General features: G+C 41.2%; 1 protein-coding gene across 1 annotated transcript; it reads left to right on the top strand.

Moving 5' to 3' along the window:
- Positions 1-16,914: 16,914 nt before the first annotated feature.
- Positions 16,915-18,182, top strand: LOC119744348. Its single transcript, XM_038220220.1, has one exon. The coding sequence runs from the start codon at positions 16,947-16,949 to the stop codon at positions 18,180-18,182; it is 1,236 nt and encodes a 411-aa protein (XP_038076148.1). The 5' UTR covers positions 16,915-16,946.
- The last annotated feature ends 267 nt before the right edge of the window (positions 18,183-18,449 follow it).

Below are 18,449 nucleotides of genomic sequence, written 5' to 3'. Positions count from 1 at the left end.
CATGGGTATACACCATTCCATGGTTCCCACCATGCCTTGTGTGATCTTAATTATATTAATATTCCCTGATTTCCAAAAATCAGGGAAAATACTCACAACTCTCCAAGAGGTTTGAGACGCGCATCAAATTAAAACTAATTTCATCATCATTGGTTTTCTGTTCAATTATTTGGGGGTAATCCCATAACTTTTGGGAGATAAGTCCATCCAGAGATTATCACCCCTAAAAGTAGTCCTGAAGCCCATCGCCATTATGAAAAATGACACCAACGCTCCATTGCAAAATCATCAATGTTAGGACACTATTTCCTTGGCCTGCAAGTATGCGATCTGAATATTTCCTGGTCTGCAACCTGATGGAATGCGCACTCAGCCCATGGAATCGAGGTTAGCTCTACGTGTCCATAAAAGACAATACCTTTTTATGGTGACTTTTGTAGATAGAAAAAAAGTACCAAAACTAATTTGTTCAACAGCAATTCTTTTGAGTTGAAGCGACCGCCTTGCTGAACCAAATGTTCCACTATTCAGCTTTAATATCCGTTGCAGCAGTGCGTACAATTGAAAGATTTTCGCAGATATTAAACACACATTTTGTAAAAAGCTGGAAAACAGGTGTCTGTAAAGACCTCCGATGTTTAGCATTGGGGTTCCAGCATTAAATTTTTAACAGCAGTACATTTCAAAAAAACGGAATTTACATTTCCAAGAACACGTCATTTTTTATCTTATAAAATATCTGTTCAGAGAATTATGAGCTGTTATTGAAAAGAATACAACATGGCGGAAATTGTGCTAGCTTAATACCTTATAATATTATGATGACTAAAACTAAAACATTGCATTTTGTTTTCGCTTTTGAGAGTTGTAGTATAAATTAATTGAAGGTAGAGTGATCAGTATCAAGTGCTTTATAATTCAGCCTACAGCAGGAAACAAATATCACGTGCTGACTAGTGAAAGTGAAATAGGCCTAAGTCAAAGGTCAGAATCACGAGCTTTTACAAAATCATTTCCATTTGATTCATTAAGGACAATGGCCGGTATTGCATTTGCCGTGTTGTGTCTCGTGTCTTTCTCGGAGAAGACCGTTTTCGTGGATGATCCTGACAATTTGACTGTAGAGGTTGGGGGCCAGGCGACTTTTAGATGCGACTTTATCAAAGACTACTACTGTTCAGCATCACAGTGGGTATATTCGAGCTCCCGGTGCAGCCATGGTTCCTTTGTAACCATTGTAACTTGCCGTTATGTATCGCTTGTACCATCAATGGACACCAGTCAATTTTCCTCAACGTTTGATAAAAGTACCACTTTGCTGCAAATCAACGATATACAACTTAGTAACGCGGGGTACTATGCCTGCAGGATTGCTCATCTGATGAATGAGTTTTCAAGATGTGGATATTTGACTGTAGATGACCCGCCCACTCCTCAGTGTACGATGTTATCATCAAGTGTCCGAGTAGGAGACACGGTCAGGTTGATGTGTCGAGTACCAGAGGAGGCTCTCACCCGTACAAAGCGGACATGGCACCCGCCTGAGACACCCGGGACAGTTTTACACCATCGAGCGTGTTCTCAAAGAATCTGACAAGTTCAGAAAGTCCACTTGTAATGCTGGCAACGACATTAATAATGGACCAAACTGTACCTTGTATCGGTTCGAAATCAAGACAGTCAGTGTGCGTTTTCAGCAGGAAAATTCAGGTGAAAAATCGGCGTTGAAGTTTGAATGCGTCGCGGACGCAGCGCTGTCAGATACGCGCTACTCGTGGTCCATGAGCGTTGCGGAATTTCTTAACGGTACACAACCTGAGTGGACTGATGCCAGCACGGACGATAGATTCGTGATCGTCGGTGATCAGACGAAATTTCTTCTGATGACTCCTGGACAAGATGACGATTTGCAGGTGAGATGTACGGCGTACGACGCCATTGGCACGAGCAAGACGAGCGAAGCGCTACCCGTAACCATTGTCGGCTGCCCCGACGGCCATTTCGTGGCCAGCAGCACTGACTGCGCCGACATCTCTAATGAATCTTCTTCGTACATTTGGATGGCTGCTTTTGCTCCAATCCTGGCTGTGCCTGTTATCTTCCTTCTCGTGTTCTTCATCAAGAAGCGCTTGGACAGAAAGACGACCGACACGGGAGCAGGATCCACAAGCAGCATGACCACACCTCAGCCGACAGGCTTGCTATCCATCCCTACTCCTTCCGATGATGGCCCAATCTCCTCACAAGCCACTCTGTCATCCACTTGCCCAAAGTCACAACGCAGACAAGTGGTGGTCACCAGTCCAGCTTCGCTCCCATGCTACCCCCACCCAAGCCGTTACCCTTCAGCCAGCGACGCTTTCAACCCGAGGTATGACCGCGCCGCCGTTGAAATCTCGTGGGCAGAACGTGCCTCCAGCCCCCATCACCGACTCCACTGGAGACGGTCTCGCCTACGAGTACATCAAACCCTGCCAGAGGTCACAGAGTCTCATGACCAGACCGAGGTTACCGCCCCGTAAATCAACGCAGCCAACGGTTAAGGACAACCCCGAAACCCAGGAAGGCCCCATCACAATTGCTGAATACCAGGCTGTCGGGGGTGGGCGTGATCCACAAGAGGCCACACTCATCTACTCTTTGCCAAACATGAGCAAGGGATCTTCCGTACGTAAGCAGCCACTTGTGGTACAGCCCTACGCTGTATGTTTGATTGAAAATCCTTAAAACTGTTAGATCCGTGCTCTTCGTTAAAAACAATTCTCCAACCAATTTTCAATTTCGAAAAAAAAAAATCAGTTGATACGTCTTCAACCCTCTTTAAATGGGGCTTTCCTTCTTTTGCTCTGGTGCATGCACAAAAGATTCGCCTGAATTATTGTCGGGCAGCAAATAATTTAAAGTTGTAAAATAGTTACGACTATAATTGGCGGATTTTTCCTGAAGTTTGATGTCTCATTGAAAATGAAAAATGTTTGTATTACTAGAAAATATTTTGAAATGTTTTTTTTTGGGGGGGGGTTCCTATATATGAAACTCGAAATAGGCACAGAATGTACGTCATTAAACGTGTATTGAGTCATATTAAAACTGAAAATCACGGTAAATTTTTCGACGGCGAGACATATTTTAGCAATTATCCTTTGAGAGATGTTGAACACGGACAGCATTACGCAAAGATCGCTTCAATCGAATATGACCATTTTCTTATCCAAAAATAATAAAATATTTTATTAATGATGATGATGATAGACACATTTATTTCAATGTTGCCATTTTTACACTATCAAATGTTACGATGTCGTGTAAACTTATCATACAGAGCAAAATGCAATGAATTATGTAATGGTGTATACAAATGTACCTGGATCAACACTAAAATAAATTTACGATAGCATTTAGGTATGAAGTGAAGCGTCATGCTTTTGTTCCCTAACCTATCGATAGACAAGTGGACATGACCGAGAAACAAAAAGAGACAGTGACAAAGGACAAAATGGACAACAGTGAGACACACAAAGACACAACCTAGAAAAACACAGACTGCATGGTATGAGACGAGAGCATACATCTAGATTCATAAATGATAACTGATTATTCGAATAAGAATTGAGTAGATGTGATCTAAGGTTTTGAACAAAGATAGAGAAGGAGGGTGATGATTTTAAGAAGTCATCTAGACTATTGATGCACCACGTTGAATAACGCTAGTTTTAGACAATGTTGTTCTGTTAAATTGGACATATAAATTTCTCCTACTAGTGCCTCGGTATTATACAAATGGATATCAGATGTGAACATAAAGAAGTGGTTAACACAAGTAGCTAATGTATTGTTTGTAAACCTATACATAACTTTACACAGGTTAAAGTAGTATAGACCATTATCATGTTGCAGCTATTTGATTTTTTTTCCCCGTTCAAATCAATGTAACCAAAGCGAGGCTGGAAGGAAGAATAGTCTGGTATCTTTTTGCACAAAAACATTATCATTCAGTACTGTTCTTTGATACAGGGAACATGACTAAAATGGTGGCAGCATACTAAAGGTCTACAGGTCTTTGAATTGTAAGAGTCTCAAATTCGCAAATAAAGGAAGGGTATGATCACGATAACCAACATGAGATATTAATCGGACCGCTCGCTTCTATAACATGAGCAGTTTGTTGCATTTGGATGGTGAACCACCCCAAGTCAAAATTGAATAATTTAGATATGGCAAACCAAAGGAATTGTACAAAGTTAGTAAGATTCTACTGGGGAGGTAATATTTTAAACGATTCATTATGCCAACATTTTTTGATATTTTTGTCGCTATATTATCAATGTGTTTTTTCCCAAGCAAGATTCTCGTCAGTAGTTATGCCCAAGAACTTAGTGCTTTTAACTTGACTTGGATTGGAATCGTTTAAAATTAAGGGAACCGATTGAGTGTATTTTACTGTTGGGCACAAGAAAATCATATACTCTCAATTTCAACAGAATAATGCAACGTTTGATAGCTAAGAGCTAATTATTTTCAATTCAACATTAAGTTTTCTGATAGCAGTATCAAAATAAACTAGTGTCATCGGCAAATAAACAAAATGAAATAATGTCAGAGGTGTTAATGATATCATTAATATAAATGATAAAAAGTATTGGGCCTAATACAGAACCCTGTGGTACTCCACAAGTAATATCACGATAGGGAGAATTTACAGAATTATGACACGTACTGCTTTCTATTACTCAAGAAATTTTTAAATCAGTCAAGTGCTGTTCCACGCAAACCGTAGTGTTCCAACTTACTTATTAAAATATAATGATTGACTGTATCCAAAGTCTAGAAATATGCCAATCGAGAAATTATGATGTTCAATCGCGGTACATAGTTTACTTTGAACATAGGATGTCGCCAGATCAGTTGACCTTTTTTGTATAAAACCAAATTGTGCGTCAGACACGGTATCGTGCTTGTTCAAAAAAGATATTATCTTGTGTAATTAACTTTTCAAATAATTTTGAAAATACCGATATTGGTCTATAGTTATCAATGCCGTGCTTACAACCTTTTTGTGGATTGATGAAACCTTTGCTATTTTAAATCATCAGCTAATACTCCTGCTGTCAAGCACTTATTAAATATGTCAGCCAAAGGCTACGCTATAGATACCGTGCTTGTTTAATGATAGAAAAAAACATAAGCCATAAAATCCGGGGGCCTTGCCAGAAGGAAGTTTGTTAAGATTATCCACAACCTCTTCAGAGGTAACAGGTGACAAAAAGGCAGAGTTCGAAAATGGTTTCTTTAGAAATGAACGAAAAGAAGTGTTACATGATGGTAGTTTGCTTGCAAGGTCATTGTCAACATTGACAAAATAATTATTAAATGCCTTAGCAGTCTCCATGTTACCATCAAGATTAGTACCATCTTGGTTAAAAAAGAGGGGTTAACATTTTGCTTGCTCTTCTTTAGAAGAGAATTAATAACATTCCAAGTACCTTTAATATTGCTTTTTACTTCACTGAATTTTTATGGAGATAATTTTTCTTTGATAACTTAATACGAGAGTTAATTATATTTTTGTAGCAATTATAGACAGATTTATTGTGCAAAGTACTGAGGTTTCTTCCTGATTTTTTTTTGTACCAATAGTTCTCACGCCTAATTGAATGGTAAATACCGTCAGTTAGCCACGGGGATTTCAGTTTATCATAACGGCATTTTACCTCGTTTAAAGGAAAGCTTTTGTGATAAATTTGTGAAACATGTAACAAAAATGTATTGTACATGCTATGAATATCATTTGATGACGTTATTTCATCCCATTCAGTATCATTCAAGTCATGAATGAAATTAACGCATTTGCTTTTAAACTACAAGAGGAAGTTCCAAACGGTATGATACAGTAATACATGTACCATCTGTATAGTTGAACACCGGTTGATCACCGGTTGATCACAAGTGAAATCGAGATGATTCTGTCAAGAACTTTCACTTTTATCTTAAGCTAGGGATTTATGACCGTGAGTTCCATAAAGTATGACTAACACAAACCAAAACTAGCGGATTAATCAGGAATTAGATTTATTACAGGCATGTGATGAATATGAGGTATTTCTGTATATAAAGTGTAAGAGTGCAAAAGATGAATAATGCATATTATTATAGTAACGTTATGCTTTGCATACTTTTGAAGAACTTGTGAAAGCTATAGAGCAATCTGAGCACGCTATCAATTCCATCACGAAAGCCCCCATCAGTGGCGAAAGTATTGTGCTAGCTATTGCCCAGATAATCCGTCGTGGGACAGTGTTTTTGATACAATAGCGTGCACACAATGGTTTCTCCATTGAAGGGGGCCTCATGAGTGTACAGTGATCACGCGTCCGGATTTACCTATAAAAAAAAGGTGACTCTGACATTATTCCGTTGAATCATCTGTTTGTCTTAGTGACTAAAAAGGAGTCAGGAAACAGCACTGCATTCACTGAAAGTCATATATCGAGGGAAAATATTTGATTTAATGAGAGAAAAGTGAAAAAAATTGGTCGCTTTGTAGCTCGCATTCGCATGTATGTAGGCTTGACTGTGGCCTATATATAGAACTCGGCACAAACTTGTAATGCTAACAGAAGTGTGTAATACATTCTAGGGTGATCAACACAACTAAAATAATTGCATTTGTTTTTACTTGAGAAGTTGTTTGTTTAAACAGAAGACGATCAGTATCAATAGCTGATTCACCATTTTGATTCACAAAATCGTCGTTGAATTTCAAGTTTCCTAAATGAAAGCAATGAAAATTAATTATCAACTCATTTAAAATAATATTAATAAGCAATTAGCAGTTAATTAAACCTATATTATATACTCGGAAATACTCGGGCGCTATCCGATTGTCGACGAAACGACTTCGGCAAACTTCGGAAATTTTCAAAAAAGGAGGACTTCCTCCCGTTTTAGTCACGTGACGTAAATTGTAATACAATGTATTACCAGAGGCTACCGGACCTAAGATTCATCAGGAATAGTCAGAATCTTTTGGGCTGGGAGCCAGACTAATGGTGTGTATACTAGCGCCCTCTACCGCCAAGGCGACTTAACTGCACTTGCTGGAGATAGCGAATAACAGTTTCTAGTCTTGGACCTAGACAATCAGGAAATATAAATTTTTAAAAAATGGGGGGGGGGGGGCAGTGGCGTAGCCAGGGGGCGTGGGGGGCGACAGCCCCCCCCATGAAACCTTGTCGCCCCCCCCCCAGTCGCCCCTCACTGAGATTTTGAGTTTCTAAACAAATTATCGTTGATCTACATGACGCCCCCCCCCATGAAATGTTCCAGCCCCCCCCCCCTCAGCCCCCCCCCCCCCCTCACTGAAACATTCCTGGCTACGCCACTGGGGGGGAGGGGAGGGGGGGGGGAATCCGATGCTTTGGGGAGAAATTTCCATCCAAAGATGATCACCCCTATACAGGTAGCTCCGAAGCGCCATCGCCATTAAGAAAAATGAAGCCTTTACACTCCATTGCAATTAAAGGTAATTTTAGGGACCTATTTGTACCAAATTTAATTTATTTATTTATTTATTTATTTCGTGTTATTTTACCAGGGTAGCCCCATCAGTTGTCAATGAACTGTTCTCCCTGGGGGCCCTGGATTACATAAAAACATGATACAAAAACGACAAAAATTACCAAAACACAATAAAAGATATAATGAATACATTACAAAAAATAATCCATGGAGTTAAAACCACGCAAAAAAAACACCTTAAATTACAACAGACGATGTATAACCCAAGCAATTAAAAACCACACAAAATTAAAACCCTAGATTAAAACAGACGATGTATAGATAAACAGATTTAAAATGGAACATTAATCCCGAGTTAAAAAACCATTGTCTTGTTTAAAAATTGACTTTCGCATTTCCCTTGTCCATTAATTTAAAAGCAACTGTTCTTAAAATAGAAATAATATAATATAAAACCTCCCACTCCCCAAGAATTTAAAAAAAAAAAAAAAATCCCTATACACCTGTAACTTTCATCTATTTATTTGCCCAGTACAGAGTTTTAAAAGACATGAGACCATTGGCCAGTTTTATATTAGGTGCCAAGTTGTTCCAAACCTGTGTCCCAACTGAATGATAAGAATGTTTACCTGCTCTGTTATGAACCTTGTGCAATTTTGTCGGCATGGCCTTCTTTAAGATGGACCAAAGGCCAGAAGGATTTTGTTTATTGTCCATGACTTGTTTCCGAAAATAATCCTTTTTCAGAGTGTTCCTTAAATTGTTGACAAAGTTCCTACAGTCTCGGAAAAGTTTCCAATCATGAGGTTCACCAGATTTTTCAGCCTTTTGTCTTAACTTGTCCCTTTCATGTGAAGTGACCACAAACTCATCTGTAACCCAGGGTGTTTTAAGCCCCTTGCATGTAATGTTGACATTGGGAGCATGTTTGTCACATACTTCAAGGAATTTAGATTTCCATGATCTCCAGGCTTCATCAACAGACTTCAGTAATACACAGGCATTCAAATTAACCTTCTCCAGGTCCTTCAAAAAAAGATCAGAATCAAGTTTTTTATAAGATCTTCCTTTGATGATGTGAGGCGCACTTTTTGGTCTTTGAAAACACCGAACAGCATATATACGCCTGTGATCACTGAGGCCATGTGATACTACCCCCTTACTGACAATATATTCAGGTTTATTTGTGAATATTAAATCAAAAAGAGTTTTGCTTGTAGCCGTAATTCTAGTTGGATCTGTAATTATCTGAGTCATATTGAATTGACTACAAATATTTCTGACCTTCCTGTTGTCACTATTTGAGTACAAGTTCAAGTTCATGTCACCCGTGATTATTGTCTCGTGTCCTGTAGATGAAGCATTCTCAATTGATTGTTCAAGATTATTGAGATAATCCTCGCTGACATTTGGAGGACGATAGACAGTTCCAATTAGTATTGGCTTGGACTTGGGTAGATATAGCTCAATCCAGATGATTTCTAAGTTTGAGTTTTCCATGTCATTTCTCCGGCGATAAGTTAGAGAGTTTGACATATAAACAGCTACTCCTCCGCCTCTTCTGTTCCGATCCCGACGTAGGAGAGTATAGCCATCTAACACCAGTTCACCGTCGAGTACTGTCTGATCTAGATGGGTTTCGGAGAATGTCAAGATATCAAACTTGGTCTTGGTGGAGTTGTTGTCCAGCTTCACTTTTAGGTGATCTAGCTTTACCAAGTATTTAACAGAAATACAAGCATGCAGTCCTATTCACGGCATCTTCCCTTCTTTTTCTTCTTTTTGTTAGTTTAACAGACCCTCCAGTTCCACAAAATGTTCTGATAGATTAGAATTTGAGGGCATGCAAATCGTGATTTGGCTGGTGTAGGCTGGTGAAAGAACGCGCAGAACTACTATGGGATCCGTGCGCCAACCAAAGAGGGCGTCCTTGTACCTTGCAAGGACGTCCCATGGGCGGGACATTTAGCTGGTTGACGCGCACCGTTCCTTGTGTGTGCCGCACGTACACCAGGGGGTTTGTACAATGTACACCCAGTGGTATGGCCGTGCGTCGCGGGAAAATTGCAGTCAGGCAAGATGGCGTCGGTCGGTCACCCCAACTGTACTTTCTTTGCCGGTGAGGGGGTACTTGCGAACGGAGCGGATAAAGCTTTAATATCCGTTGCAGCGTCTTTAATTGCAAGTTAGTCTCATATTTAAAAAGCTGGAACAAAAAATGCGCCTGTAAAATTATCGATATAGGACTGAGCAATAAGTTTTCAGGATTAAATTTTAACAGCAGTAAATTTTAAAAACACGCGGAAATAACATTTCCGAGGACACGTAATTTATTTTGTTCTCATGAAATAAGCGCTCATATTTTATGTTATTAGAACAAACACTGCGGACATGACCTTCAAGGGTCATCAGTACAACTAAAAGGATTGCATTTTGTTTTCGCTTTTGAAGTTGTTTGTTTAAAATAAAGGTGATCAGTATCAATCGCTGAATTATCTTGCAACAGGAAACAAGTATCACACGCTGACTGTGAAAATGAAACAAGTCAAAAGCCAGGAGCGCAAGCTTGTGTAAAATCATTTCCATTTGACTCATCAAGGAAAATGGCCGGTATTGCATTGGCTGCGTTGTGTCTCGTGGCTTTTTCGGAAGCGAGGGTTTTCGTGGATGATCCTGACAATTTGACCGTAGAGGTTGGGGGCCAAGCGATATTTAGATGCGACTTTAACCAAAACTACGACTGTTCAGTTTCGGAGTGGGTATATTCGAGCTCCCAGTGCAGACATGGTTCCTTTTTAACCATTGTAACGTGCCGGTCTGTATCGCTTGTACCATCTATAGAAACCAGTCGATTTAACCCAACGTTTGGTAAAAGTATCACTCTGCTGCAAATCAACGATGTACAATTAAGTGACGCAGGGTACTATGCCTGCAGGATTGCTGATCTGAATGAGTTTTCAAGATGTGGACATTTGACTGTAGTTAGCCCGCCCACTCCTCAGTGTACGATGTTATCATCAAGTGTCAGAGTAGGAGACACAGTCAGGTTGATGTGTCGAGTACCAGAGGAGGCCCCCCTCCGTACAAAGCTGACATGGCACCCGCCTAAGACACCCGGCTCCACTCGCATTCTGCAGGCGGGCCCAGGACAGTCTTACACCATCGAGCGTGTTCTCCAAGAATCTGACAAGTTCAGATTGTCTACTTGTGTTGCTGGCAACGATATCAATAAAGGACCGAACTGTACCTTGTATCCGTTCGAAATCAAGACAGTCAGTGTGCGTTTTCAGCAGGAAAAGTCAGGTGAAAAATCGGCGTTAATTTTTGAATGCGTCGCGGACGCAGCGCTGCCAGATACTCGCTACTCGTGGTCCGTGAGAGTACTGGAATTTCCAAATGGTACACAACCTGAGTGGATTGATGCCAGTACGGACGATAGATTCGTGATCGTCGGTGATCAGACGAGATTTCTTCTGTTGATTTCTGGACAAGACGACGATGGTTTGCAGGTGAGATGTACAGCCTACAGCGCCATTGGCACGAGCAAGACCAGCGACGCTCTAACTATCATCCCATTCCCGGACGACTATTTCGTGACCAACAACACGTCTGGTGTTAATGAAGACTCTCAGGAACTCTCAGGGACTCTCTTACTCTCTTACTTGTGGATCGGTGTTGGTGGATTGTCAGTTATTTCTGGATTCTTTATCATCTGCTTCATGTGTACACGGAGGAGGGTACTGGATAATCAGGAGGACTCTGGAACTCCCAACGGAGGAGGGCAGGATCTTAGTATTGTCTTAGATGATGGGTATGAGATACCAAGGCTTGATGCCAACCGAGGTCCTACTGCAAACAGCGAGTACATGAAGTTGAATACTGCCCTCTAGGGATCGCAGTATGATGCTGCACTCTAACCTCGTTCTCATGGTTACGAACTTACTGCGCCATGTTGGTTCCCAACATGCCTTGCGCGATCTTAGCTATGAAGTATGCAGAACAGTAATAAACTACATAAGGGACCAGTGATAAATATACCCCACTTCAAAAAATCAGGACATAATTCTCTCAACTCTCCAAGGTGTTTGAGACACTCATCAGATGAAGGTTTATTTCATCATCTTTAATTTTACCTTAAATTTGTGTGGGTAAACTGATAACTTTTGGGAGAAATTTCCATCCAAAGATGATCACCCATAAATTATGAAGCCCATCGCCATGAAAAAAACGATACCTACGCTACATTGCAAAAATGTAACATTTATGGGACCAATTTCCTCCAAATTTCAGCAAAATACTATCTTGCAGTCCAGGACAAGCTCGCAGTCCTTTGCTTTGTCGGCAAATAATTCGAGGGCATGCAAATTGTCTTGTATTTTGCCTGAGAAGTTATCTAATAATAGCAATTATCGTGATTTGGTCAGCTAGACAATTTTGGGTCTTGGTCTGCAACCTGAAGGAACGCGCACGCAGCCCATGGAGTCGAGGTATAAAAGATAGTACCTTCCAGTGTAACATTTTGTAGATAGAAAAAGTACAAAAACTAATTTTGTTCAACAGTAATTCTTTGGAGTTGAATTGACTACCTGATACTTAACCAGATTTTCCACTGATGTAATAATGTAATATCAGCATAATTAAAGACAGTCTCAAATAACACATTTTTGAAAGTAGAAGAAAAGTGTGTCTGTAAAAAGAGTAGCAAAGGGCTTACAACATTTAATGTTAACAGCATTACATTTTTCATAGTGCACGGAATTAGCTTTTCCAAAAGCATGTATGTTTGTCTTGTAAAATAACTATATAGGAAAGCGCTTACTTAAAGAACACAACTTGGCGGAATTTACATTGTTTAATACCATTTGAAGGATAAGCAATGCAGCTAAAATGTTGGCATTTGTTTTCGTTTTTGAAGTTGTTTTTGTTTAAATTAAAGATGATCAGTATCAACTGCTGATTCATCTCACAACGGGAAAGAAAATGTCGCATGCTGATTGTGAAAGAGAAATCAGTCAAAAGTCAGGAACACGAGCTTTTATAAAATAATTTCCATTTGATTCATCGAGGAAATTGGCCGGTTTTGCATTTGCCGTGTTGTGTCTCGTGGCTTTCTCGGAGGCGACTGTTTTTTCGAGACGTACCTGACAATTTGACCGTCCAGGTTGGGAGCCAGGCTACGTTTAGATGCATTTTTAACCAAGACTACTGTTCAGCATCTCAGTGGTTATATTCGAGGTCCCAGTGCAATCGTGGTTCCTTTGTAACCGTTACATTTTGCCGTTATGCATCGTTCGTGCTCATCACTAAATTCATTTTTTTTTCTCTCAACGAATTTTCAATTTCTATGTCTTATTTTAAGGCAAACAAAACTTTTTTGTCTAGTTAAGCATCTTCAACGCTTTTCAAGTGGGCTTAGCCCTGCTTTTGCGCGTCTGGTGGGCAAAATATTCGAATGCTTGTCGGGCAGCGGATTATCTTCTCCAATTGCATACGCACTGACTTTTGCATTGTAAGTTTTTAATCTAGGCAGTATTGATTTCGGAGGTTGTTATTTTGTATGTAGGGAAAGCTCAGTTTAGGAAAATACTTTTTTATTTTTGAAGTTTATTTGTAGACACTGTGTTGCAGCGTAAACTTACAGTTTCATATTCTGCCCGCGTTTTTTTTTTTATCCAAAATAAATGTGTTTAAAGGTAAAAGTTGTGCATTGCCTCAAAAGTGTAAGTTGACTTGTCAGTAGATGTACCAGTTGCATGTATTACTTGGCATGTTATGTGTTTCGATGAAGCAATCGATCACTGTCAGTAGCTTGTATTATTTTATTCATTAAATCTCCCGTTTGACAACCCTATATATTTGACCATCGATTAATCTAAATACTGTTAAATAGTGAATTTTGAGCAAGTATTGTTCGTTGTCAGTTTAAAGCGAAGATGGTGTTCTTGGATGGTGTCACGTGATGGCTCTTAATCTTGTACTTTATAACGAGGGTTCGCCTCGCCCGCTACATACACGGGGCATATAGCTTCGGAATATTACGCTGAGAACTTTATTGTTTTAGATACATGTAAATTATGGGGCAACAAAAGCAAAACTGAAAACAGTGCATGTTCCCTTTTGATAGTTGTTAGTTTACATTGGAGGTGGGGTTTATCAAGTGCTTAATTCAACTCATAATAGGAAAGAGTATTGCTGACTGTAACAGTGTAACACGCCCATAGTCAGAACGCGAGGTACAATCAGTATAAAACCATTTCTGTTCGATTTATCGAGGAAAATGGCCGGAATTGCATTGGCCGTGTTGTGTCTCGTGGCTTTCTCGGAGGCGACTGTTTTTCTGGACGAACCTGATAATTTGACCGTCGAGGTCGGGGGCCAAGCGACATTTAGAAGCGACTTTAACCAAGACTACGACTGTTCAGTATCACAGTGGGTATATTCGAGCTCCCAGTGCAGTCGTGGTTCCTTTGTAACCATAGCAACTTGCCGGTCTGTATCGCTTGTACCATCTATAGACACCAGACGATTTTCCTCAACGTTTGGTAAAAGAACCTCTCTGCTGCAAATCAACGATGTACAACTTAGTAACGCAGGGTTCTTTGCCTGCAGGATTTCTCATCTGCACGAGTTTTCAAGATGTGGACAACTGGCTGTAGTTGACCCGCCCACTCCTCAGTGTACGATGTTATCATCAAAAAGTGGCCGAGTAGGAGACACAGTCAGGTTGATGTGTCGAGTACCAGAGGAGGCTCCCCTCCGTACAAAGCTGACATGGCGGCCGCCTAAGACACCCGGCTCCATTCGCAGTCTGAAGGTAGACCCGGGACAGCCTTTTACCATCGAGCGTGTTCTCCAAGAATCTGACAAGTTTAGAGTGTTCACTTGTATTGCTGGCAACGACATCAAAATAGGGCCGAACTGCACCTTGTATCCGTTCGAAATCAAGACAGTCAGTGTTCGTTTTCAGCAGGAAAAGTCAGGTGAAAAATTGGCGTTAATTTTCGAATGCGTCGCGGACGCAGCGCTGCCAGATACGCGCTACTCGTGGTCCGTGAGCGTTGCTGAATTTCCAAATGGTACACAACCTGAGTGGACTGATGCCAGCACAGACGATAGATTCGTGATCGTCGGTGATCAGACGAAATTTCTTCTGATGACTCCTGGACAAGATGACGATTTGCAGCTGAGATGTACGGCGTACGACGCCATTGGCACGAGCAAGACGAGCGAAGCGCTATCCGTAACCATCGTCGGCTGCCCCGACGGCAATTTCGTCACCAACAACACTGACTGCGCCGACATCTCTAATGAATCTTCATCATACATTTGGAGGGTTGCTTTTGCTCCAATCTTGGCAGTGCTTGTTATCTTTCTTCTCGTGTTCTTAATCAAGAAGCGCTTGGGCAGAAAGACGACCGACACGGGAGCAGGATCCACAACCAGCATGACCACACCTCAGCCGACAGGCTTGCTATCAGACCCTACTCCTTCTAATGATGGCCCAATCTCCTCACAAGCCACTCTGTCACCCACTAAGGCCAATGTCACAACGCAGATAAGTGGTGGTCATCAGTCCAGCTTCGCTCCCATGCTATCCTCACCCAAGCCGTTACCCTTCAGCCAGCGACGCTTTCAACCCCGAGGTATGACCGCGCCGCCGTTGAAATCTCGAGGGCAGAACGTGCCTCCAGCCCCCATCACCGACTCCACCGAAGACTTTCCCGCCTACGATCACATACAACCGAGGATACCCCGAAGAAAATCAACTCGGCCAACGGCTAAGGACAACACCGACACCCCGGAAAGCTCCATCACAGTTCCTGAATACATGGCTGTCGGAGGTGGGCGTGAACCACAAGAGGCCACGCCCATGTACTCTCTCCCAAACATAACCAAGGGATCTTCCGTACGTAAGCAGCCACGTGTGGTACAGCCCTATGCTGTATGTGTCATTGAAAATGCTTAGAACTTTTCTTTTCGTGCTTCACACTAAATTCCCTTTTTTTCTTCCAACGAATATTGTCAATTTCTATGGTTTTTTTTTAATGAAAACAAACCTTTTTGTCTAGTTAAGCACGCACCTCCATCGCTCTTAAAATGGGCTTTTCACCTGCTTTTGCTCTGGTGCACAAAACATTCGCTTGAATTAGAATATTGCAGAGCAGTAGATAATTTGAAAGTTGTAATTAAAAGTGCATGTAGTCTCCAGTAAACGTTGGCGGATTTTTCTACTTTTACGATGTTTCATTGAAAGTGAAAAGTGTTTGCATCACCAAAATATATCATTTCAATCGTTTTTTTTTTCTTTCTTTTTTTCTTGGGGTGTTGGAATTCGAACTACGCACCAGTCATATTGTAACAGAAAATCACAGTAATTTTGTGGACTGCCAGACAATAGTGTTGGCAACTATCCTTTCAGGGATATTGAGCACTGGGACAGCATTAATGATCAGTTCAATAGAACATGATTTCTTGTGTTTAATGTGTTTAAAAAAGTCTTTTATTAATGCATTTGCTTTCAAACTACAATGTATACTGGAGGAAGTTCCAAACGGAATTATACAGTAATACCTTTACCATCTGCAGTTCAACTCCATTTTGTTGTCACAAGTAAAATCGAGATGATCCTGTCAAGAACTTTCACTTTTACCTTAAGCTAGGGATTTATGACCGTGAGTTCCATAAAGTATGACTTACACAAACCAAAACTAGCGGATAAAATGACAGGAATTATATTTATTACAGGCATGGGATAATTTGGAGGTATTTCTGTATATAAAGTGTAACAGTGCAAAAGATGAATAATGCATTATTATTATAGTAACGTTATGCTTTGCATACTTATGAAGAACTTTTGAAAGCTAGAGAGCAATCTGAGCACGCTATCAATTCCATCACGAAGGCCCCTTTCAGTGGCGAAAGCATTGTGCTAGCTATTGCCCAGATAATCCGTCGTGGGACAGTGTTTTTTTATACAATAGCGTGCACAATGGTTTCTCCATTGAAGGAGGCCTCATGAGTGTACAGAGATCACATGGCTGGATTTACTTATGAAAAAAGGTGACTCTGACATTATTCCGTTGAAACTTCTGTTTGTCCTAGTGACCGAAAAGGAGTCAGGAAACAGCACTGCATTCATTGAAAGTCATACATCGAAGACAAATATTTGATTTATTGAGAGAAAAGTGAAAAAAATGGGTCGCTTTGCAGCTCGTATCTGCATTTATGTAGGCTTGACTTGTGGCCTAGAACTCGGCACAAACTTGTAATGCTAACAGAAGTGTGTAATACATTCTAGGGTGATCAACACAACTAAAACTATTGCATTTGTTTTTGCTTGAGAAGTTGTTTGTTTAAACTGAAGACGATCAGTATCAATAGCTGATTCAGCTCACAACAGGAATAAAAGTATCATATGCTGACTGTGAATGTACAAATATCAAAAGCCAGGAACACGAACTTCTATGAAATCATTTGCATTTGATTCATCGAGGAAAATGGCCGGTATTGCATTTGCTGTGTTGTGTCTCGTGGCCTTCTCTGGAGCGACTGTTTTTCTGGACGAACCTGACAATTTGACCGTAGAGGTCGGGGGCCAGGCGACATTTAGATGCGACTTTAACCAAGACTACAACTGTTCAGTTTTAGAGTGGGTGTATTCGAGCTCTCAATGCACTCATGGTTCCTCTGTTACCATAACAACTTGCCGGTCTGTATCGCTTGTACCATCATTTGACACCAGTCGATTTTTCTCAACGTTTGGTAAAAGTACCACTCTGCTGCAAATCAACAATGTACAACTTAGTGACGCAGGGTACTATGCCTGCAGGATTGCTGATCTGAATGAGTTTTCAAGATGTGGACATTTGACTGTAGTTGACCCGCCCACTCCTCAGTGTACGATGTTATCATCAAGTGTCCGAGTAGGAGACACAGTCAGGTTGATGTGTCGGGTACCAGAAGAGGCTCTCACCCGTACAAAGCTGACATGGTACCCATCTAAGACGCCTGGCTCCACTCGCAGTCTGAAGGTAGACCAGGGTCAGTCTTACACGGTCTATCATGTTCTCCAAGAATCTGACAAGTTCAGAGTGTTCACTTGTATTGCTGGCAACGACATCAATAACGGACCGAACTGTACCTTGTATCCGTTCGAAATCAAGACCGTCAGTGTTCGTTTTCAGCAGGAAAAGTCCTCAGGAAATTCGGCACTGATGTTTGAGTGCGTTGCGGACCCAGCTCTACCAGATACGCGCTACTCGTGGTCTGTGAGAGTAGCGGAATTTCAAAATGGTACACAACCTGAGTGGATCGATTCCGGCACGGACCATAGATTCGTGATCGTCGGTGATCAGACGAGATTTCTTCTGTTCACTCCTAAAAAAGACGGCGATGGTTTGCAGGTGAAATGTACGGCCTACACCGCCATTGGCACGAGCAAGACGAGCGAAGCTCTGACTATCATCCCCTTCCCCGACGACCATTTCGTGACCAACGACCCGTCTGGTGGTGATGAAAACTCTCAGGAACTCTCAGGAACTCTCTTACTCTCTTACATGTGGATCGGTATTGGTGGATTGTCAGTTACTTCTGTGGGTGGATTCCTTATCATGTGCTTCATGTGTACACGGAGGAGGGTACTAGACAATCAGGAGGACTATTGAACTCCCGCCGGAGGAGGGCAGGATCTTAGTATTGTCTTAGATGATGGGTTCGAGTTATCAAGGCTTGATGGCAACCGAGGTCCTTGGCCCACTAACAGGTAGTTCTGTCTGTAAAATGTAACAGTGCCAAAAGTGAATAACGCACATTTCTAGTAACGTTATGCTTTGCATATGAGAAACTTTTGAAAGCTATTGACCAAATCGGGCAAGCTATCAATTCCTTCACGAAGGCCCCCATCAATGGCGAAAGCATTGTGCTAGCTATTG

The sequence above is a fragment of the Patiria miniata genome, unplaced genomic scaffold (genome assembly GCF_015706575.1).
Source record: "Patiria miniata isolate m_02_andy unplaced genomic scaffold, ASM1570657v1 HiC_scaffold_7, whole genome shotgun sequence".
Lineage (NCBI taxonomy): Eukaryota > Metazoa > Echinodermata > Asteroidea > Valvatida > Asterinidae > Patiria > Patiria miniata.
This window is presented reverse-complemented; position numbering and strand designations above follow the sequence as displayed.